The sequence below is a fragment of the Carassius gibelio genome, chromosome B21 (genome assembly GCF_023724105.1).
Source record: "Carassius gibelio isolate Cgi1373 ecotype wild population from Czech Republic chromosome B21, carGib1.2-hapl.c, whole genome shotgun sequence".
NCBI classification, from domain to species: Eukaryota; Metazoa; Chordata; class Actinopteri; order Cypriniformes; family Cyprinidae; genus Carassius; species Carassius gibelio.
In genome coordinates, this window is record NC_068416.1 from 12,202,599 (window position 1) to 12,226,947 (window position 24,349).

The 24,349-nt window shown below is 37.1% G+C and overlaps 1 protein-coding gene across 1 annotated transcript; it reads left to right on the top strand.

Annotated features, from left to right (window-relative positions):
• The first annotated feature begins 1,091 nt into the window (after nucleotides 1–1,091).
• On the top strand, nucleotides 1,092–23,419 carry slc34a1b (solute carrier family 34 member 1b). Its single transcript, XM_052587622.1, is given in 9 exon segments — nucleotides 1,092–1,214; nucleotides 7,830–7,922; nucleotides 7,997–8,081; nucleotides 8,911–9,078; nucleotides 10,658–10,765; nucleotides 16,032–16,070; nucleotides 16,073–16,138; nucleotides 21,772–21,797; nucleotides 22,853–23,419. Coding segments are annotated over 9 exon segments (1,275 nt in total).
• Nucleotides 23,420–24,349: the final 930 nt, after the last annotated feature.

The window sequence follows — 24,349 nt, forward strand, 5'->3', positions numbered from 1 at the left end:
AGATATACAGTAATAGTTACTTAGAGTGTTAATAAATGGTTTATTAACATGTTTTTCAACTGTAATTCAGGGTTAATTCAGGTAGATCTAAAACATGTAGTTGTTAGTTAACTATTTTTGTGAGCTCATCTAAAGTGAGGACTATTTATGCCTTATAAAGCTTTTACAAATGAGATTTAAAGGCTGTTAATATTTCTATGTTCTGTATCACTGTGTTGTGTTTGTTTCCTTTGTCTGTTTAGAAGATAACTGAGCCTTTAAAAATCCTTTATGCTTTACAAAGCATAACTAGTCCTCACTTTAGATGAGCTCACATAAATAGTTAACTGGCCACTACTAAATGCTTTATAACTACCTGAATTTACTACATTTACTTGCAATTTCTTGTGATCTTATGAATCACTGGCAACTCATAAATAACTGGTTTGTAAATAATGATATAATTCCTTGAGAAATGATAAATTGATCATGAATAAACTATGACAATAAAATTATTAAACTCATTATAGATATGCTTTTAAATCAAGAATAAAGCATTTATATCTGTATTTATAGACTGCTTATTAATGTCTGTAATGCTTTATAAATTATGAATTATCTGTTTACTAATGCTTAATTAATGATTAATAGCGTGCAGTTATTATAAAGTGTTACCTAATTTTTGTATTAATACAGTGTAATACAGCTTCAGATAATATCCCAAATTGTGTTTATATCTTGAAATAAGCACAAACCCCACTAAATCTTGTTTCTTAGGTATGTTCATACGTTACTGAAAAAAAAAAAAAAAGACAAAAACACTGATTAAGAACATGATTTTTGCAGTGAGAGAGTGAAACAAAACATATATAATGATTCTGGGGATTTAATGAGTGAATTAAACCGTCTGGATTTCTATTCTAGGCATCAGATATATTATCAGCTTTATATTTCCAAATGTATCCACTGCAGTCAAAACGCTATAGTTCCTATCTATTGCTCACAACCATGCCAGTGTCCCCTGACTGATAACAGATAGATGCTGGATGTTCACATCATGAGCTTTCACCCACTCTAAATTATTTCTGCTTTTTTTAACACTGAAAATGACTATGGCCCAGATCATTAGTGCTGTTGCTCCAATGTCACATCTCCACAGTCAGCTCACCGCAGGAGTACGGATCGAGGCTGAAGGCTGGCTTCCCTATGGATCCAGCCCTGGAGCAGAGTGCAGAGTACAGGGTTAGAGAATTAGAGTTTCAGGAAACAATGTGCTCACAGTGACATTTTATGAGAAAATGAATCAATTCTGTCAAGATTTCATTTCATTGTTCATGGGTGTCCATTTTTGCCAGCTGGCCAAGACGTAAATTATGGGATTGTTTGGGGAGAAAGATATTTTTACTGAACTCACCAATGTTGCTATTTGATTATTGTGAATGTCTGATTTGTTTCTGCGACAGCAAATAATGGACAAAATATAACCAACATGCATCGATTATTATGTACAAAAAAGTCAACAATTAAAGGGACAGCTCATCTAAAAATTTAAATTCTGAAATTCATAATTTAAATTTTGGGGGGAACTACCGCTTTTAGACAAATAATCTCTTATTCTTCACATTTTCAGTTTAGTATGTGTGTTTAGTATATGACCAAACAAGCAGTTTATGTATAGTCTATATCTAACTTTGATGTCATAAGATAGTATCATGGGTGTCTTGTGAGATCATTTAATTTAACAATTGACTACATCAGGGATTTTATCATTGTAGCATTCATGAGAGGTTGAAAGAATGTTATTCATTTATGAACCTTTCAGTTAGCACTAGAGTGAATTATAGTGTTACTGATTAGCAGACTCTTAAAGGAATAGTTCACCCTAAGGCCATCCAAGATGTAGATTAATTTGTTTGTTCATTGGAACAGATTTGGATAAGTTTAGCATTATATCACTTGCTTGTGAATGGGTGCCGTCAGAATGAGAGTCCAAACTGCTGATAAATACATCACAGTAATCATAAGTAATACAAAAAGTTATTGCGTGTTTGTAATAAACTAATCCATCAAGACACTTTAAACTTCAAAGCATTGCTTCCAGCTAATATATATATATATATATATATATATATATATATATATATATATATATATACAAAAAGATTAGAAAGCAAGTAAATTATATATATATATATATACATATAAAATTGACTTGCTTTCTAATCTTTTTGTATTCTATCTGTATTCTTTTCATTTATTATACAATTAACAAAAGCAAAAAACACTAACACTAGACTGCTCTATTCTTTTTCTATTCTATCTTTTTCTGTCTATCTATTCTAAAATTAATTTTTATTTATTATATTATCTAAAAGCCCTTGCTATGTGTACTGCGTTAAGCTAACTGAGACTTGTTATAACTCTTGTATATCATTGCTCTTTTGTTGATTTTGATTGCTTCCATTGTCCTCATTTGTAAGCCACTTTGGATGAAAGCATCTGTTAAATGACTAAATGTAATGTAAAATATGAGTCCATTATACATAATATTTTCTCCACTTACAAAGTAAAATATCCACAGATCATGCACTGTTTATTAGTGAAAACAGTCCAAAAAAGATTTTTTTTTTTTTTTTTTTGAGGATCCATTGGCAAGCAAATGATGTAATGCTTTATTACTCCAAACACATTCATCTACATCTACATCTATCAAAAAACATTTTTCAGCTTTCCATTTTTTGGTAAAAAACTTTACCTCTACACTCTAGCTTCAAAAACTTAAACATCAGTAATTTATGCAGTCATGCATTTTGCTATCTGCAGTCAGGCAATGTAATTGAAAAGCAGAGAAAGTCTGTAAGTATACAAACCATTCATCAATGTCTTGAAAAAAATCTCACCACTTGGTGTCCCACTGTCCATTCTCTGGCCCCTCAGAGCGACATGAACAACTATTGAGCTATGCACATTGATTTCTGTCACAGCTAAAGCATTGTGAATAAAAGGCAGGTATAAATGATGGCGGATAAATGCATACACAGACAGCCAGATGAGCGGTGCATCATTACATGACGAGGTACAAATTGATCATGTGTTGTGTTTAATTGCTTCACAATCAAGACTGTGAATATCAATTCATTCAAAGAGGATGGTGAAAGAAAAAAAAGGAGGAATGAAGCAACTCAGAACCATTTGAGTCTACTGAGATTTTAATGTTCAGGAACAGAACAAACTTTTTTGTTATTAATGTTCAGTTTTTAAATTCATAATGTTCATGATTCATGATGAGACACACATGACAGCTTTTTCATAAAGAGACATTGAATGAACCAGTGGTAAAATGTCTCAGAATTGTAATAAAGCTAATACCCAAAATTGAAAACTAATTTTCTTACAATTATGTTTAACCGCAGCAAGCATCAATGATGGTATTAATTATGTGAACTGAATAAAATGTGTTTCTCCTTTCTGAGTCCTGGATAAGTGGAAATGAATCTCGCAAAGGGCGTGAAATTAAAGATAATTAAAATTTTCACTGAATTCACAAATCACATTGTAATGACTCTTGAGCCAACTGCATAATTAACGAACTTAACCAGATCTGTCGAATCAAAAGAAAACAATTAAGGAAAAAATCTGGATTTGAATTTGGGTTGTACACAGTGTGTGTACTGGTATTCACTACATTATGTGGAACAAATTTTCAAGACCAAGTACAGTAATACTAGTAAATTTTGTCCTTGTGGGGACATTTTTGGGTCCCCATGAAAAAAACAAGCTTTTAAATCTTACAGAATGAAGTGTTTTGAAAATATGAAATAGAAGAATGTACAAACCCGATTCCAAAAAAGTTGAGACACAGTACAAATTGTAAGTAAAAAAGGAATGGAATAATTTACAAATCTCATAAGCTTATATTTTATTCACAATAGAATATAGGTAACATCAAATGTTGAAAGTGAGACATTTTGAAATGTCATGTCAAAAATTGGCTCATTTTGGATTTCATGAGAGCTACAAATTCCGAAAAAGTTGGGACATGTAGCAATAAGAGGCTGGAAAAGTTAAATGTACATATAAGGAACAACTGGAGGACCAAATTTCAACTAATTCGGTCAATTGGCAACATGATTGGGTATAAAAAGAGCCTCTCAGAGTGGCAGTGTCTCTCAGAAGTCAAGATGGGCAGAGGATCACCAATTCCCCCAATGCTGCAGCGAAAAATAGTGGAGCAATATCAGAAAGAGTTTCTCAGAAAAAATTGCAAAGATTTTGAAGTTATCATCATCTTCAGTGCATAATATCATCCAAAGATTCAGAGAATCAGGAACAATCTCTGTGTGTAAAGGTCAAGGCCGGAAAACCATACTGGATGCCCGTGATCTTTGGGCCCTTAGACGGCACTGCATCACATACAGGAATGCTACTGTAATGGAAATTACAACATGGGCTCAGGAATACTTCCAGAAAACATTGTCGGTGAACACAATCCACCGTGTCATTCCAAGGCTCATTTAAACATATGCTCCCATCCAGTAATCGTCTCTTTCAGGGAAGACCTTGCATTTTCCAACATGACAATGCCAGACCACATACTGCATCAATTACAACATTAAGGCTGCTTAGAAAAGGCGTCCGGGTACTGTAATGGTTAGCCTGCAGTCCAGATCTTTCACCCATAGAAAACATTTGGTGCGTCATAAAGAGGAAGATGTGACAAAGAAGACCTAAGACAGTTGAGCAGCTAGAAGCCTGTATTATACAAGAATAGGACAACATTCTTATTCCTAAACTTGAGCAACTTGTCTCCTCAGTCCCCAGACATTTGCAGACTGTTATAAAAAGAAGAGGGGATGCCACACAGTGGTAAACATGGCCTTGTCCCAACTTTTTTTTTAGATGTGTTGATGCCATGAAATTTAAAATCAACTTATTTTCCCCTTAAAATTATATATTTTCTCAGTTTAAACATGTGATATGACATCCATGTTGTATTCTGAATAAAATAGTGAAATTTGAAACTTCCACATCATTGCATTCTGTTTTTATTCACAATTTGTACAGTTTCCCAAATTTTTTGGAATCGTGTTTGTATTTTTTGTTTATTTAAAAAAAATAAAGAATTCAGACATTCTAAAAGGATAAAATGATTTTTTTTCCCCTGCAGTGATCCATGGCAAGATGCTCCAAGACATCATCTGAGCCACAAATCTATTATTATTTTTTATTTTTTGTCTTACAACAAAGATCTTAGAACACTAAATAAAATATTAGTTGAGTGTGTTCTTCTCTTCAATCATTTGATTGCCATATAATCTGAATACTTTTAATACTACAAATATGTTTTGCTTTGGAAAATCTAAAATTTTTATTTCTGAAAAATTCTTCCATTTTTGTCCAGAACAATATAATGAGGACAATGGGAAAACACATCTTCATCAATATTTGCAAGATAACCCTTCTTCTTCTATTTCTGTATAAGTTTGTCTGTTTGCTGGACATTCCCAGCTCAGCCTTTATATTGTAAGTAAATCTTACTCTCATTTCCAAAAGAAATGTGGAAGCTAATTATTTTGTGACCAGTGCGAATCACAATATCACATCCACAATGTGGAAATAAAATCTGTGAGTGGACTGTGTCGTATCTTTGTATAGGTATGGTTGCAGTGGACATATTTAAGGACATTGCTGCCCTTTCTAACCCTGTGGCGGGAATACTGGTTAATAATTATAAAATCCTTACATTCATATAGCGCTTTTCTAGGCACTCAAAGCACTTTACATTGTCAGGGGGTATCTCCTCATCCACCACCAGTGTGCAGCATCTGCCTGGATGATGCGACGGCAGCCATATTGCGCCAGAACGCCCACCACACACCGGCTTACCGATGGAGAGGAGACAGAGTGATGAAGCCAATCAGCAGTTACTGTCCTGGTCCAAAGTTCCAGTCCTTCCATTGTTGTCAGCTTGGTCTGCTCTAGATCTAAGTCAGACACAGCCAATTCAAACACAGTCCTGCACTACCAAACCTAAAATCCTACATTTATCACAATATTATAATTCTTAAACATTTTTACACAGCGCTCTGGAATACTCAATTCTGACTGGTCATCAGTGCCATCTAGAGGGCTGATATTTTGTAATATTCCGTTTTCAACTGTTCAGTTATGCTTATTGCGTACTATAAAGTAGTTGAAAAGCTTGCGGAATGAGTATTTTGTCCTGCTGCATAACCCAAGTTCGCTTCAGCTTGAGGTCACGGACAGATGGCCGGACAATCTCCTTCAGGATTTTTTGGTAAACAGCAGAATTTATGGTTCCATTTATCATAGCAAGTCATCCAGGTCCTGAAGCAGCAAAAGAGCCCCAGACCATCACACTACCTCCACCATATTTTATTGTTGGTATGATGTTCTTTTTCTGAAATGCGGTGTTACTTTTACGCCAGACATAATGGGACACGCACCTTCCAAAAAGTATTCTCCCAAAAGTCTTGGGGATCATCAAGATGTTTTCTGGCAAAACTGAGATGAGCCTTTATGTTCTTTTAGCTCAGCAGCGGTTTTCGTCTTGAAACTCTGCCATGCAGACCATTTTTGTCCAGCATCTTTCTTATGGTGGAGTCATGAACACTGACCTTAACTGAGGCAAGACAGGCCTGCTGTTCTTTGGATGTTGTCGTGGCATCTTTTGTGACCTCTTGGATGAGTTGTCGCTGTGCTCTCAGGGTAATTTTGGTCGGCTGGCCACTCCTGGGAAGGTTCTCCACTGTTTCATGTTTTTGCAAATTGTGAATAATGGCTCTCACTGTGGTTCGCTGGAGTCCCAAAGCTTTAGAAATGGCTTTATAACCATTTTCCAGACTGATAGATCCAATTACTTTATTTCTCATTTGTTTCTGAATCTCTTTGAATCTCGGCATGATGTCTGGCATTTGATCTTTTGGTCTTCTTCTTCTTCTTCTTCTTCTTCTTCTTCTTCTTCTTCTTCGATTTAATGGCAGGTTGTGAACCAACTTCCAAGGTGCATACCCTACCTCTCTTTGTCAGGCAGGTCCTATTTAAGAGATTTCTTGATTGCGAACAGGTGTGGCAGTAACCAGGCCTGGGTGTGACTAGAGAAATTGAACTCAGGTGAGATAAAACACAGTTTTAACAGGGGGACAAGCACTTCTTCACACAGGGTCATGTAGTTTTGGATTTTGTTTTCCCTTAATAATAAAAACCTTCATTTAAAGACTGAATGTTATGTTCACTTGTGTTATCTTTGACTAATAGTCTGATGATCTGAAACATTCAAGTGTGACAAACATGCAAAAAAAAATGTTTTTTCACACAACTGTACAGATGAAGCAAAAGTGACATTTTGGAGGTGAAATCAAATAATTTTAATCTAGACAATCTGAAATTTTTGTGTCAAGGCAATAGTTTTCTGAGTGATGTGACCACATCTTTCGGAATGTAGCACATAAGTCTTACTTTGATTTGGCTTTTTGATCTTTTTGCCACTATCCCTCTGACCATCCACTTTTACTGTATATAAAAGAGCAGCCTGAACATTCCACAAAACTTCTTGTTTTGTGTTCCACAAAAGTTTTCAACAACATGAGGATGAATAAATAATAACAGATTTTTCATTTTGGATGATTTATTCATTTAAGGACACAGCCAGTTGGGTGTCATTATAAATAAAAAGAAAACTGGTCATTAGTTTTCTTGTTAAATGCTGTGGAGCTTGTTAAAACTTACGTAGCCTAATTAAATATCACACTGTTTGCCCTCCAGTACTCTTCTGTCTCTCATTAATAGGGATTTAGAGTTAAAAGACAATTAAATGTTTTGCCTTTCAGCTGGATAAGATTGTAATCGTAGGTATAGCAACAGGGCAAGAGGTGCTGCACAATAAGAGCGTGTTCAAAGGTTGGTGCCATTTACGGACTATGGTGAGCGATGTCTCTGTTTGCCTACAGATGAAGATCTTTGATGTACTGACGTTATCTAAATTTATTATCCACAGATCCAAGAGAATGTTTCTTTTTTGCCTTCAGAAAACTCAATAGCGCAGACCACGTCACTACACATTAATGCTGAAAAAAATGTGAGTCGAAACTCTCAAATTTCAAAGAAATAGAGAATGAAATGAACAGAGACACAGCAAGACCATCCTTTGATTGATCTGCCTTTAGTCATTTCACGCATACGTTTTTAAATTACAAAATATTGTTCTACATTCTATCTAGTTTCAAACTTGAAGATTTGTTAATACAGAGAAATGCTGTATTCAAAAATGCTCCCTTTTGCTGTGAAGAAAACTCATTTTCCAGTCCTTCTGTAGACTGTTTGGCTGTTCTTCATTTACTCAAAGCTCCGTCGGGGCTAATAAATATAATTTATACTGTGTTAGTACATCCTGTGATAGAAATTTCCTCTGAGTCATATGCTTGTTTAAAAGACTAACTACACATTCGACATCAACAACAGTAACAAACATCTAACAGGCTGAATTAGGAAGCAAGATGTCTTTAAACATTCAATAAGCTTTTCACTCATCTTTCCTCGTATAATGACTTGGAGGCAATACGCTTCATATTTCTTTTTAATCATCTTTCAAATACAAGAGCCATCCCATTAAGGTAAAAAAAGAAAAAGAAAAAGAAGAACTAATAATCCCATATTTATCAGGGGACAGTCAATGGCTAAAGCCCTTAATTATAACTGTGGGCTTCATTTTTAGAAGCCACTTTTTCGTGATGCATAAACAATTATATCATATTATGTCATTTATAAGAATCTGAAATCCTCTTTCTTCTAACACACCATAATCAGGAGCTGATGGGCTAATCACTGTTAATATGAACACATGCCTGTCAATGCATGAGTGACAGGCACATTTCCACAGGAGACTGGAAATGCATGTGTTTACTGGAGCAGGCTCTCATCTATTTGTGGAGACAGGATTGTCTGATCTGGCTGTGGGGTTGATTCTGCTGGCTTCCTCACTGATGGTTCTTCGCACCTGCGTCCTGCTGCTGGTTAAGCTTCTCAACTTCCTTCCCCAGGGACAAGTGGCCAAAGCCATCCATAAAATCATCAACACAGGTGGGAACTACCTATTTACACAGTTAATGTAATTGAGAGGATCCATGTCAAATGCTCTAAGAAGACTCTTCATATTTGTCAATTATTTTTCTCTTGACCATAGCTATATATTTCATCTCAACACATGATAATGTTTTTATTAATCTTGATGGTCTAATCAGAACATAAACATTTATTCTACAGATTTATTCTGAACTAATTAATTTATTAGTTAATTGCTTTACTTACCCAAACGTTTGGTATCAAAAGTTTTCTAAAATGTTTCATTTAAATATGCAAATGAGTTATTATTTAATGAAATATGTACTGATTTGCATACATTTCTACCACAAAAATGTGAACACTTGAAGTCAGTTTCAAAATTGTTGTTTATTTTTTTAGATTCAAATGTTTTTCGCCTCTGTAGAAACCTTAAGGATACAGGAATAAAAATTTAAAGTTTGGTGCGTGCAAGTACTGAAGTTGAGATTTATGGCTCTGGAGAAAAAACAAACAAAATAAAAAAAAAAAAAAAAAAATATGTATTGTAATTGAAATCTATTGACAAAAATAAATAAAATGCTATAAAAGAAACACTTAACAGTGTCTTTTGGATGTTTTCTTTTCACAAAAAAAAAATAAAAAAAAATAAAATAAAAATTTGCCTGCAACGTCTTCACTTAAAAATCAAGTTGAATCTCAGATAACATAAAAAATTATGTTGAAATAGGTTAAATTGCTTTGATTAATAAAAAGTAACGGAAAAACATACAGTATGCTGTCATGACTCATTGATCTTATAATCCATATGTTATAATCTTATAATACATTACCATGGATTTACGTATATTTGTGTGGGAATCTTCTATCATTATTCATTATCAAATTAAATAAATAAATAGCATTTTTTTATTATTTTTATGAATGATTAAAAAATATATATGATTACATTATATGATTTGGGATTATTGTATCCTTGATAAGTACTGTGTAATTAGGAAAATAAAGTAATTTATTTTCCTTAATAACTGAACAATGCATAATCTAAATTTAGAGGGGAGCTCTAAATATGTGGTAACACCAACAAGGGACCAGGGACCAACAAGTTGCTTATTATATAGCATATAGGCAGTTTTTTAGTACTTTAAAGCAAATAGTAATGCCTTATTTTAGATGACCATATTTTAGACCCTTTAACCCTACCCTATACCTGAACTAAATTAACAACTTCCTTACTAACTATCAATAAGCAGCAAATGTAGGAGGAATAGGAGTTTATTGAGGCAAAAGTCGTAGCTAATAGTTAGTTAATAGTGAGAACTGGTCCCCCCAAAAAAGTGTGACCAAATATGTTACAGTTTATCAGTTAACATACACTGCTCATAATCAGGCCTCTTACTAGCAGAAACATCACTGGTCTTTTGAATTTTTGCAGGAATATATAGGCTCCAGTTAGCACTTTGTCACTTTCTAAGTGTGCTGCCATTTTGGAAAGAAGAATTTTGCTAAGAATTTCATCAAGTGTCTGAGAAACCCCAAAGGGAGCCTCATGTATCTTTTCAGTATTTTCATGAGATGTAAACAAAACTCTTTCCTGCAGACTCCCCTATCTCATTCGGCTGGCTGACTGGCTACCTGGTTGGTGCCGGCATGACCTTTGTTATTCAGAAGAGTTCGGTGTTTACTTCTGCCTTCACTCCTTTGATAGGTGAGTCCTTTCTCTTAGATGAACAGGTTGAACATATGGGCAAGAATTTCAGTAAAGTGTCTGAATTTCTCCTGTATAATTTAGCTGTGCTCCCAGATGAACTGAGAAATGTATTACACCCAAAAGCACCTCTGAGTAATGCTCTAATATTTGCATTTAGAAGCCTCAGAGGAGTAATGCTCTAATATTTGCATTTAGAGGCCTCGGGGGAGTTAATCTTTGGCCCTCACTGGGTTGACTGTTGACTTCCACTCATTCGTATTCACTAGTCTATGAGCTTTGTGCTCTGAGAATCAATGGTCTTCCCTGTGAATAATGTGAAGGTTTTATTCAATACAGTCGCTAATGCACTCAATTTCCCAGGGCAAAGACAGACATACGTTGTTATGTGTAAACAAATAAGAGTGAGAGAGAAGGATTTTAATTAGAGGCAGGGAGAACCAGTGCCAAGAGAACGCCTCGTTTATGTACGTAATCCTCAATTCAGTTCAATTCAGTTCAATTCAACTCAATTCAAGTTTATTTGTATTGCACTTTTTACGATACAAATCATAGCAAAGGAACTTTACAGAAAATTAAGTTTCTACAACATTTAGTAGTAGCTTATCAAATGTATGGAAAAATCTATTAAAGATGTAATCAAACAGACGATGAACACTATTAATAGCAATTACTATATTATGCAATCCAATTTATAGCAACATTTGGTAGTTCTGTATGTTGTCTCAGGGTTGGCATAATCCGAGGTTTTCTGAGGGCATCATCTCTTCTCAGGTGTTATGGATCCAGACTGGAACTTGTGTATATCCTAGCTACCACGGGTTATAAATCCCATGGCAAAACACATATAGAGACATAATTAGCGTAGCTGCTGTTTCAACCAAATACAATGTATTAGTTTAACCCAAGCTAAAGAATAATGAACATTTGATTAAAAATAACTGCAGTCAAAAATTATGAGATGCATTATTTGAATGCTTGGCCAAAGAGATCTGAACATTATCAAGAGATCATTGAACATCATCAGGAAGGCTATTCCAGAGTTTGGGAGCCAAATGCCCAAAAGCTCTACCTTCTTTAGTGGACATTGACCCAGACTTTTGCCTGTAGAGGAAGTAACAGTACATCCGTCTAGTTGCAAATTATAATTTACAAGGTTCTGTGTACTGCTTTTTTGGTCCAATAAGTAATATATTTGTCTTATCCGAATTTAATAGGAGAAACTTATTGTTCATTCAATCTTTTAAATTTTTAACACAATCTTTTAGCTTAGATAATTTAGTTAGAAGTTTCATCTGGTCTCATTGAGATATATAGTTGAGTATCATCAAGCATAACAGTGTAAACTTATCCCTTATTTTCTAATAATATTACCAAGGGGCAACATGTATATTGAAAATAGCAGAGGACCTAGGACAGATCCTTGTGGCAATCCATATTTTACTGGTGATAAATGAGATGACTCCTCATTTAAATAAACAAAGTAGTAGCGATCAGACAGGTAGGATCTAAACCATCTTAAAGCCTGCCCTTGAATACCTGTATAGTTTATTATCCATGAGTATGTCATGATCTATGGTGTTGAACGCAGCAATAAGATCAAGTAAAAATAGCAATGAGATGCAGCCTTGATCTGAAGCAAGAAGCAAGTCATTTGTAATTTTAACAAGTGCAGTTTTTGTGCTATGGTTGGGCCTGAAACCTGACTGAAATTCTTCATACAGATCTTTTTTGTTTTTGCAGGAAGGAGCACAATTTAGCAGACACAACTTTTTCAAAAAATTTAGACATAAATGGAAGATTTGAAATTGGTCTGTAATACCAGTTCACTAGGATCTAGTTGTGGTCTCTTAACCCTCATTCCCTGATAGAGGGAACGGAGATGGTATGTCAATGACGACATTGAGTGTGGGGTTGTGGACTTGTGAGCCCAAATCCTCTCTGATTAAGTGAAACCACCTATGAAATTTGGCTAGTGGATTTTGCATGCTGAGCCACTCCCCATGCACACGGGTATAAATAGGCGACAGGTGCATCCATTATTCAGATGTTGTTCTAAGGAGCTGAGAACTTGTCCCTGGCAACCAGCAATGGTTTGTGGGTATGGCATAACGGGGAAATCAATCTTCAATGAAAGATTGCTGGGGAATGATGGGGAAGCAAGCCTTCCAGAGAAGGGCGCTACAGATGCCACATCCTAACAGTAGTGGAGACACTGATATGGAATGACACAGGCCTGGGGCAGGACATACGGAATGGAACTCTGAGGCAGGTCCTACCCGAGGAGCTCCTGACAGAATGGTCTGTCAAAGAGGCAGACACAGGTTCACCAAGAGGGAAACCTTACCATGGAAGAATACCCATGTGGGATCTCCTGTAGGGAATCAAGCCATATGGACATCTAGCCCTGTACAGGGGCTGTCTGAAGACCCGGCCAAGCTAACACCAATGCTGGGTCTGAATTCAGACTGCTTCCCACCAGGGTTCATTGTCTGGAGAACTGTACTGGAGGAGGAAACTGGTACTTGAATCCCCGGGTGAGAGGGAATGGCGCAGCAAGTTTGACACCAGCAAGCTCCTTCCACCACTTAATTGTTACCCGACACAGGAAGAAACTGGCTCAATGCAGAGACTGTAAACTCTCGTGAAGGTGTTTGGTATTGCCCAGCCCACAGCTCAACATATATCTTCCAGAGAAGTGTCGTGCACCAACGCATAGGAGGAGGCAACACTCTCAGGCTCTCAGGACAACATGAGAGTAGGCCGGCCTGAACACAAGGCACTTTTGCCAAAAATGCTTGAAAATCCCTGACCCTCTTGATGGAAGTGAGCGTGGTCAGGAGCGCTGTCTTAGCAGACAGGAATTGAGCTCACTGAGTCTAGTGGCTCAAAGGGATTCCTCTCAAGGCCAGCCACGATGGTAGAAAGATCACAGGATTTAACCTTCTGACACCCCTCAGGAACCTGGCGAAAAGACCATTTAGTTATTATTAATTTAAATCAGAGTTTTTGGTGTTCCTTTATGTCTGTTTGAGGGTTTTACAAATATTTAACCAATGAAAAGCATGTAACTAAACCTCGTAATGCCATTGGATCCTCAAACTGTCAGTGAAACCTTATATTTTCACCTAACCTCCAGTAAGAACATAGACTGGAGCCAGATATCTGTGTGTTCACAATGCAAGGGTAAATAAATATCTAGTATTTGAATAAGTACAGTGCTTTCTTTATCCAAACACTATGTCTGTAAAGGCTGATGTTTTGTGTTTTGTGTGGAGAAGAGTCTTATCATTTGCCTTCTGGTTGTAGCCAAAATAGTTTTGTACATTTGAAATATACTGTGCATTTAATGCTTCATCGTTTAGGCTATATTGTGAGATTTTGGCCAAGTGTATTAAACAATAAGAAAAAATAAGCTCCCATATCGCTACAATAAATGTTATAACATGTTGATCAAAGTGTATAATGCAGATCCACTATATAAACACAGATGTACATAATTTGCTGGTCAAAAACCTTGTTAACTCGATTTTAGGTTGATTTTCATAAAATGTTAAGTGCAGTGTCTGATAAAGCCACAATACCAACTCTGACAATGCAGTGATTAAAGGGTTAGTTCACCCAAAAATGAAAATTAGGCTAGAAGTCTAATCAGCCTGGAACTGGTTCCAGACACAACTGTTGGCGCAATATAGATTAAAGGGATTATTACGTTTTGATATTTTTCTTACAAAAATGCATCAGTTCACCACAGCAGGCATTTGTTCATGCCCTTAAGCCATGTAAGACACTTTTGTGACACTTCTTTTGGTCTGATGCATGCAACACCTGCTGAGTAGCATTAAACATCTTGTAATATCAAATGCAGTTTTTTTTATATAGCTCCGACTAGATTCGTCTGAAAAAAGATAACCATATACACCTAGGATGCCTCTGGGATGAGTAAAAGACAGCCTAATTTTCATTTTTTGGTGAACTTACCCTTTAACTATGGGGAAAAATTTTACCCTTTTTATCGTTGTTTTTTTCCTATATTTCAGTTCTAAGTGGTGTAACGTGGGATTATTTTTAATCAAAATCGATAGATAAGGAACAGAGATATACACTTGAAGCTCTCAACCCTTTCTAATCCACCTGCCCTTCTGACAGACGAGTAATGGTCTAATATTGCTCCTGGATTCATTGTAATAGCTACACAGTGATTAGTCTTTTTAGTGAGGCATGGCAGCTAGATTATGGATCCACAGCATCCTAATTACACTGGCTGGGAGACCACTAATCCCAAAGAGTTTTAGAGCTGCCATTGAAACTGTAATTTGTGCAGATTATATTTTTCTAAAATTATTTCTTACTCTCAAAGGTAGTCTTTTCAAACATATGTAGGTCTTGTTGCAAATGATGCACTTGATATGGATGCATGTGCAAACATCTGTTTTAAAAAGACCTTAATGTTAATGTAACGTTAATGACTTATGGTAGTTCCCATGATAAAGAAAAAGATTAAAATTAAAATAAACTTAAACAACTTCACACTTTAAATATAAACATCTCAATGTGTGTGTGTGTGTGTGTGTGTGTGTGTGTGTGTGTGTGTGTGTGTATGTGTATGTGTGTGTGTGTGTATATATATATATATATATATATATATATATATATATATATACACATATACATACATACATACATACATACATACATATATATATATATATATTACTTTACTGAACTTTAAAGGTAGTTTGTTACAAAGTTCTTGTTTTAAATTAATTTTAATGAGACTTTTTTCTTCATTAGGACATCATAAATATTTGTTTTACTTTATGTCCACCCATAAATCAAAGTACATTTTAATTCATTTAAATTAATAATTCTAATAAAAGCATAAACACACTCATGAATAGAGTTTAATTAATTTTATATGAATTACATTTTTATATATTTTTTAATTAATTAATACATCAAGACAAAAAAAAAATTATGTCCCTATAAGGGTGCTTAAAAATGCCATTTGCACCCTTTTACTAAACCCTTGGTACAGACTTCACAGCACGTTATTCCCCCAAAATCCATACAGCATATGTTGATTCTGAGGGCTGTGTGTGCCATTTGGGACAAGGCCATTTTCATAAGTTAAATGCCAGTTCCATCATGGTCATACATGGTCATCCAATTTGCTCCTAATAAGGCTAGATTGACCTTACTGGAAGGTCTCATTTGAAACAGAATCATCTGCTGTGGTGACCTCTCACGTTCATTGTGGTTTCAGGTATGGGTGTGATAAGTATTGAGTGGGCCTACCCTGTGACCCCAACATCGGAACAACCACTACAGCTACCTTAGCCGCATTAGCTAACCCAGGAGCAGTGGTGTAATGTAAAAATACTTTGTTACAATACTTAAAATTTTTTGGGAGTATCTATACTTTACTTGAGTTTTTATATTTCAGCCAACTTTTACTCTTACGCCAATACATTTCCTAATTAAAATGTTCACTTTTACAATTTTTTTTACTTTTTTACAAAATTAGCAGGAGAACACTCACAAATCAGTGGTCTGGCATTTGTAAGTTAGACTCCCAAAAAAAAACCCACCTTTGCTCATGTGCAAACAAGTGCGCGTCGCACACAGGCGCTGATGATTTCATTTTCCACACAAGCTGAGGCTGGGGTGTGCGAGATACAGCATCGTCTGCGATAATATGGTACTGTAAGTGGTGTTGTAATGATGTGCAACCAGACATTATCAAGCTATATCACCAACTCATACATACACAACGCACTTTGATTTATTAGTCTATTAAAACTCCAGGCATTCTAAATTGAAGACGGCAAAAATGCTTCTGTATGCTTTTTATATTTATTTAATTTAATGTAGAACTAGTTAACTTAATCTGTATCACACAAAGAGTACTGTTTTTCTGCAGATGCATGAATACATTTAATGATCATTTTATACAAGTTCAGTGAAGCAATAAGTGAATTTGCTCAATTTTGCCAACGATAGTTCGTTCCAAACAAAGATCACAGCACTGTTTTGTGTGATGGATCTGTGTTTACTTATTGAATGTATCAGATTTTTGAATGAATCTGTTGAATAAATGATTCAGCAATTCCAAACACAGTCAAATGCTTTGTTTCTGAATGAATCAGCCATTTGAATGAATTGGTCGAATTATTCACTTGCTGTCACCTACTGGCGGTTTTAATCTTGCCATTTGTACTTTATTTCAGATGTCAATATTCAATATTTTATGTTAAAAACCAAACATTAGGCCTTTTTATACATCTGTATCTGCAGTTTAAATGAATCCATGTCCCCTCTGAGATTAGAGGTGGGCATAGATCATTTTTTTAATCTAGATAAATCTCACTGTAATCTTGGAATTAATCTAGATTAATCTAGATTAAAATAGCTCATTTTAATTCTGCCAAAGGCATTCAGAATATGTGTGCTACCCTAATAAAAAAATGACTAAAAGTAAGTATTTTAGAATGGGTTTCTCAAGCTAGGTGGTGCATAGGGGCTCATCTCCTGTTTCCAAAATGCATCACAAAGTGCTTGAGAAAGCTGTAAACTAATTCCACATTGCACAAGGTGCAAACAACCTTACGCCTGTTACACACATACTCTGTCTGCAGTGTGTATGTGTTTTATAATTTTTTACGCACCCATGTTAATGGATTCTAGCGTTCACGCAGTTGCGGTCCATCAGTGTCACGGTTCATGAATGCACCATCTCCTGCTCGTCTCATGTTACGTCATGTTGATTGTTCATTTGGGTGTCACCGCTGATCATCTGAGCTCGGCTTTCCCGGGAGGAGAAGGAGAGGCGGAGGTCCCTGGGCCTGTGCCTCTACTGCGGGGGAACAGGGCATCATGCTTACATCTGTCCGGTAAAAGGCCAAGCCCGGTAGTACGTATGAGGCTCCTATCGGGTGGGATCTCCGCCGAGAAGACCTCCACATCATCCACTCTCCTCCTGGTAAGACTAAGATGGTCAGCACAGATTCACGACTGTCAAGCACTACTGGACTCAGGGGCGGAAGGTAATTTCATGGACAGTACACTTGCACGCAGACTACACATTCCCCTCAGACCCCTCATGCACCACATCACGGTTCACACCCTCAATGGACAGGAACTACAGGTCATATCTCACGTCACTGAAGACATCACCCTCATCACATCAGGCAACCACTCTGAAATCTCCTTCCACATCCTTGACTCTCCCCTGGCACCTATAGTCCTCGGTCACCCCTGGCTCCTCCTTCACAACCCCAAAATAGACTGGTCATCCAATTTCATTCTGGCTTGGAATAATAAATTTCATGAGTCTTGTCTAGTGCCTGCCTGTCCGTCTGTTTCTATGTCTGTGTTTCAGGAGGAGGCAGTGGATTTGTCTAACGTGCCCGCTGAGTACCTCCACCTGAAGGAAGTGTTCAGTAAGTCTTGTGCCGCTTCTCTTCCTCCACATCATCCCTATGACTGTGCCAAAGAATTACTGTCAGGTAAGTCTCCACCTAAAGGCAAATTATATTCACTTTCTGTTCCAGAAAGGGAGGCTATGGAGAAATATATTTCTGATTCTCTAGCTTCGAAGTTCATCCGACCTTCCTCTTCTCCAGCGGGGGTGGGGTTCTTTTTTGTGGGAAAGAAAGATGGATCGCTGCGACCTTGCATTGATAACCGGGGACTGAACAACATCACATTAAAGAATACTTATCCTTTGCCGTTAATGTCTTCAGCCTTCGAGAGGTTGCAAGGAGCATTTTCATTAATTGGACTTACGTAATGCTTATCATTTGGTCCACATCAGGGAGGGGGATGAATGGAAGACCGCTTTTAAAACCCCCAGGGGGCACTTTGAATACTTGGTCATGCCCTTCGGGCTCTCCAACTCCCCAGCGGTCTTCCAGGCATTCATCAACGACATGCAGCGAGATATGATTGATCAATTCATATATGTCTACTTGGACGACATATAGATTTTTTCCTCTTCTCTCCAGGAACATGTGCAGTATGTTCGACGAGGGGTTCAGAGATTCCTAGAGAATGGGCTTTTGTCAAGGGGGATAAATGCGAATTTCATGCACAGTCGGTTCCATTTCTTGGGTATATCGTGTCGACTGAGGGAATACGCATGGATCCCGAGAAAGTTAAGGCCAGATTCCCGTAAGGCCCTACAGAGGTTCTGGGGTTCGCCAACTTCTACCGGCGTTTTATTCGCAACTTCAGCCAACTAGCCGCACCTCTGACCGCCTTGACCTCCCCCAAAACTACGTTCAGGTGGTCTGGCACAGCCGAGGCTGTGCTTGCCAAACTGAAGAGCTGCTTTGTTTCAGCCCCTATCTTGATCACCCCTGACCCATCACGTCAGTTTGTGGTGGAGGTCGATGGGTCGGAGGTGGGGGTAGGGGCGGTGTTATCTCAACGTTCTCCCTCAGACGACAAGGTGCACCCACGTTCGCTTTTCTCTTATTGATTATCCCCTGCCGAACGAAATTATGATATTGGTAACCGAGAATTGTTGGCAGTCAAGATGGCATTGGAGGAATGGCACCCCTGGTTAGAAGGATCTGGGATTCCTTTTATTGTATGGACAGACCACAAGAATTTAGAATATATTAGTACTGCCAAAAGGTTGAACTCCAGGCAGGCTCGGTGGGCACTGCTTTTTCGGACGTTTTGACTTTACTCTCTCGTACCACCCAGGTTCCAAAAATATTAAACTTGATTCCTTGTCACGTATATCCTTGAACGCCTGTTCACTCCTGAGTGCATTTTTTCTGAGACATTAGTGGTCTTCACACTCACATGGGAGATCGAATCGAAGATCAAGACAGCCTTAGAAGGGGTAACGCCTCCGCCCAGGTGCCCACCGAATCGGTTATTTATCGGTTATATAATTATAAATTCTAAATTCTTTCATCCGTACTAAATGGCCACTTGCTCGGTTTGTGCCACTGGTAAGACTTCCAATCGATCCCTTCGAGACCCTGGTCCCCCATCACGCTGATTTTATAACCGCCCTCCCAGGGCAACACGGTAGTTTTGACCATGGTGGATTGGTTCTCGAAGGCCACCCACTTTATTCCCTTGCCCAAATTACCCTCAGCCAAGGAGACAGTGTTGACCATTGTTGACCATTGTAGATCACAGAGGATCCAGAGGTGTCACCGCACGTCCAAAGGTGACACAGCACTCGGGGACTTGGCCCGCGAGACTCTACTCCAAGTGGTCAAGGCTAAAGCCGATCGCCACCAGTCTAGGCCTGCCGTATACATCGTGGGTCAAAAAGTGTGGCTTTCTACTAAGAACATTCCTCTCCATTCCGTCTCTAATGAGTTGGTCACCAAGATCATTAGCCCGGTGGCAGTCCGCCTCAAACTTCCTCCTGCGTACAGGAGAATTCATCCCACCTTTCATGTATCTAAAATAAAGCCCGTATTTCATTCTCCTATTAATCCGCCTAGCCCGGACCCCCACCCCCCCCTCCACAACTCATAGATGGGGAACCCACTTATTCTAGACGGAGGGGACGTGGATTTCAGTACTTGGTGGACTGGGAAGGTTATGGTCCGGAGGAGAGAAGTTGGGTGCCTGCTAGTGACATCCTAGATCACTCTCTTATCGATGATTACAATCGACAGGTAAGGGAGTCTGGGGACGCCAGGAGACGTCCTTAGGAGGAGGATCATTGTTTGAGGTCCTTCGTGGTTCATGTTAGTTCATCCTCCAGCTCTACTGCTTCGTGCCTTGTTTCCTGTTTCAGTCTACCTTGAATTACAGCCTCACCTTGGAACTATCACCACCATCACCTCCACCAGCGCACTCAAACACCAACTCACCTGTCTGTGCTGCCGTCGAGGTTCCTGCGTCACCCTCCGACATCTCCTCATCATTTACTATCCCTCAATAAACATTCTTACTTGCATTTGCCTCCTGTCCTCCATTGTATCCATCACAATCAGTGCGTTCCAGGAACGGTGCGTATCGGTTTACGTACCGAGTAGCGGACTGCAAACACGTCCTGTGTGAAAGCACAATGAGTATGAGTCCGTGCTGCTTCAGCACCACACACGTAATGCACACAGACTGCATATGCTTGTAGAGGTTTCCATTGGGAAGCTTCTTAAAAAAAAAAACAATTCCCTGAAGCAAACCCGGCGGCTTCAGCTGCATCCATGTTAGAACGTCACATTTGATGTGGTAATTTCACAGTAGGAATATATATATTATAATTGCAGATTCACACTGAAGGCATCAAAACTATGAATTAACACGTGGAATTATATATGGAATTATATACATAGCAAAAAAGTGTGAAACAACTGAAAATATGTCATATTCTAGGTTCTTCAAAGTAGCCACCTTTTGCTTTGATTACTGCTTTGCACACTCTTGGCATTCTCTTGATGAGCTTCAAGAGGTAGTCACCTGAAATGGTCTTCCAACAGTCTTGAAGGAGTTCCCCGAGAGATGCTTAGCATTTGTTGGACCTTTTGCCTTCTGTCTGCGTTCCAGCTCACCCCTAAACCATCTCGATTGGGTTCAGGTCCGGTGACTGTGGAGGCCAGGTCATCTGGCGCAGCACCCCATCACTCTCCTTCTTGGTCAAATAGCCCTTGATGCCTTCAGTGTGACTCTACAATTTTCATAGTGATGAAAATAAAGAAAACTCTTTGAATGAGAAGGTGTGTCCAAACTTTTGGTCTGTACTAAATATATATATATATATATATATATATATATATATATATATATATATATATATATATATATATATATATAAATATGCTTATTTTCCGTTTTGCATTTTCTTGTTCTTTTACTTTCAATACTTAAAAAAAACGTACTTAGGTACAATAAATATCACATACTTAAAGACTTTTACTCAAGTAATATTATAAACAGTGACTTCAATTTCTACCAAAGTCATTTTCTGGTGAGATAGCTGTACCTTTACTTGAGTATGACTTTCAGGTACTTTATACACCACTGCCCAGGAGACAAGCTAGCTGCGGCCTTTCAAGTGATCCCATTTGAGACATGAACTTTCTCACTTAATTAAACAGTGGCTAAGCCAGAGGACTCTAGGAATGGTGGATTGATCTTAGAATACTGATGCTTCCAGCAGTATGTTGTATGGAGCGGATTGATTCTCACATAAAAATATGGACCTTGCTTTTTTTTTTTTTTTTTGCCAACTAGTGATTTTATTATTTAAATTCAATGATTTAAACAATAGCATTTTAATATGAATTATTTTAATTATTTTAAAACATCAACTGTTTGAGGATTTCGGTTTGAGGAAAGGAACAATTTCTCTTTCTGCTCATTTTAACACACGGAAATACTGAAACATCCCTCACAAACATCTTTTAATGTTATTTTACACTAAATAATGATTTAATGATTATTAAAATTTATGCATTTGTGATGTTTATCATATATATTTAAATTAAAATTAATTGACCATGTTTATTAGTTTTAGTCTCCATCAAAATGTTATTCATAATGAATTATAGCTTTCCAATTTAATGTTAAATTGCTAAAACAATATTTTGAGATGTGTTTTAAAATACAAATTAAACAAACATCAAAATTAAATAAACAAAAATCTATTTAAAAATGTGACTGCAAATATAAATGATATTAGTTCTAATTTGTTGATCTGGTGTTCAAGAAACATTTCTTATAATCATGTGTATAATTATAATCAGTGTTTAAAAGAGTTGTGCTGCTTAATTTTTAGTTGAGACCATTCACATGACTAATGAAAATAATAAAACAGAAGTCTGATAATTAAATGAATAATGGACTTCCAATTGAATGTTCAATTCTTTTTCATGTTTTTGAAATTTTCTTGGAATAAACATACAAATTAAACAAACAAAATGTATATGACATAGATTTTTCCAAGTTAATAAATTTGTATATTGGTATAAAAAATATCGGTCAATATTGATCTTGGTAAGAGACTGAAAACAAGTCATAAGACTCACAGCACAGACCCATTACACAGTTTGTGAAGTAAATTAAACCATGTTCTGTCCCTCATGTTGCTCTGCACGTCATCTCTCTCAGGTTGCCCTGTGTCATTTCATCTTCAATGTTCTGGGCATATTTCTTTGGTACCCAGTTCCTTTAAGCCATCTCCCCGTCTGCATGGCATGGTTTTTGGGTGAGTGGACATCAAAATACAGATTGTTTGCTATGCTTTACCTGATTCTTTGCTTCCTCTTCCTGCCATCCATTGTCTTTGCCCTCTCCATGGCTGGATGGCAGGTTCTGGTGGGTATTTGTGTAGCATGTGTTGCTGTCCTCCTCTGCATTGTTGTTGTGAATAGACTGCAAACACAAAAGCCTCACCTCCTGCCTTGGTGGCTGCAAACCTGGGACCACCTACCTCTCTGGATGCACTCACTCAAACCAGTGGATAACATCATCACAAGAGTCACATTGTGCTGCAGGGAAACCCGGAACAATGTTCAGAGCTGTATGTCTCCCGAGGATCTGCCACAGCTGACAGAATATGAAGCTGAGAAAAATATTGCGCCTTTGGCACACAATAGCCCAGCTTTGATTTATAGTTATGAGACTGAGACTGGGGCTGTATTTGACTCATTGAATGGCAAGAGCAGCAGGCTGTAGACGATATATGTGGTCCATCAAATGCTTTTTGATCCTTGAGAATGGTTTATCTTTTTATATTGTGATTAAACAGGTATCCTTTGTTTTTTTGGGCAGTGAGAGAAGGGGCTTAACCTCAAAGAAAACTGCCTTTTATGTAAGTTTTTATTATTTTCTATTCATTTTCTAAGTTTCTAAGTTTGCAGTTTTATGAAACTTGTCTAAAGAGTTAAACATCATGGTTTCTGTGATGTTTTATTATTTTTTTATATAGGAATAAACAGCAAACCAAAACAGACCAATTTTAAGAATAAAATACACATTTTGTGTCACCACTAACAATATAGGTAATTGGAAAAAAACCAGAGATGGGAAGAAAAAATATATTTCAGTGCTTTTGCATTCTCTCACGATTGCATTCACCCGAGACATGATGTAGTTGAAATAATATGAAATGGGAGGTAACACATGGTATCAGGGTTTAGCATGCATTAAATGTGGGAAGCAACTAAATATTTTTTTCAATATATGTCAATGCCCAGCCAAAATCATCATGCCAAAATTTCAGAATGTCAAAAGATAGCATTTTGATTGGTTTACTATTAGTTAAAAACTACTATTTAAAGCTATTTTATGTGATGCTGGAAAATATCTGACAAAAACAAAACAAAAACATAAAAAAATGAAATGTGACATAAGAGAAAAAAGTAATGGGACATTGGAGTAGCATATACTTGCAAGTGCCTAATAATTTTCTGATTGATGGGAACACTCCACAGCATGTGGCACAGAATTTTATGAACATGCCTGAAGTAATTGTTATAAATTCAAGAAGTTTTTTTTTTCTTCTTTTTTTTCAGTCAAGCTCAGTACAACTAGATGAATACTTTTAAATTCACGTCATTGAGTGGACCCTGTGGCTTCTACTGACAAGTCAATTTTAAAATGCAC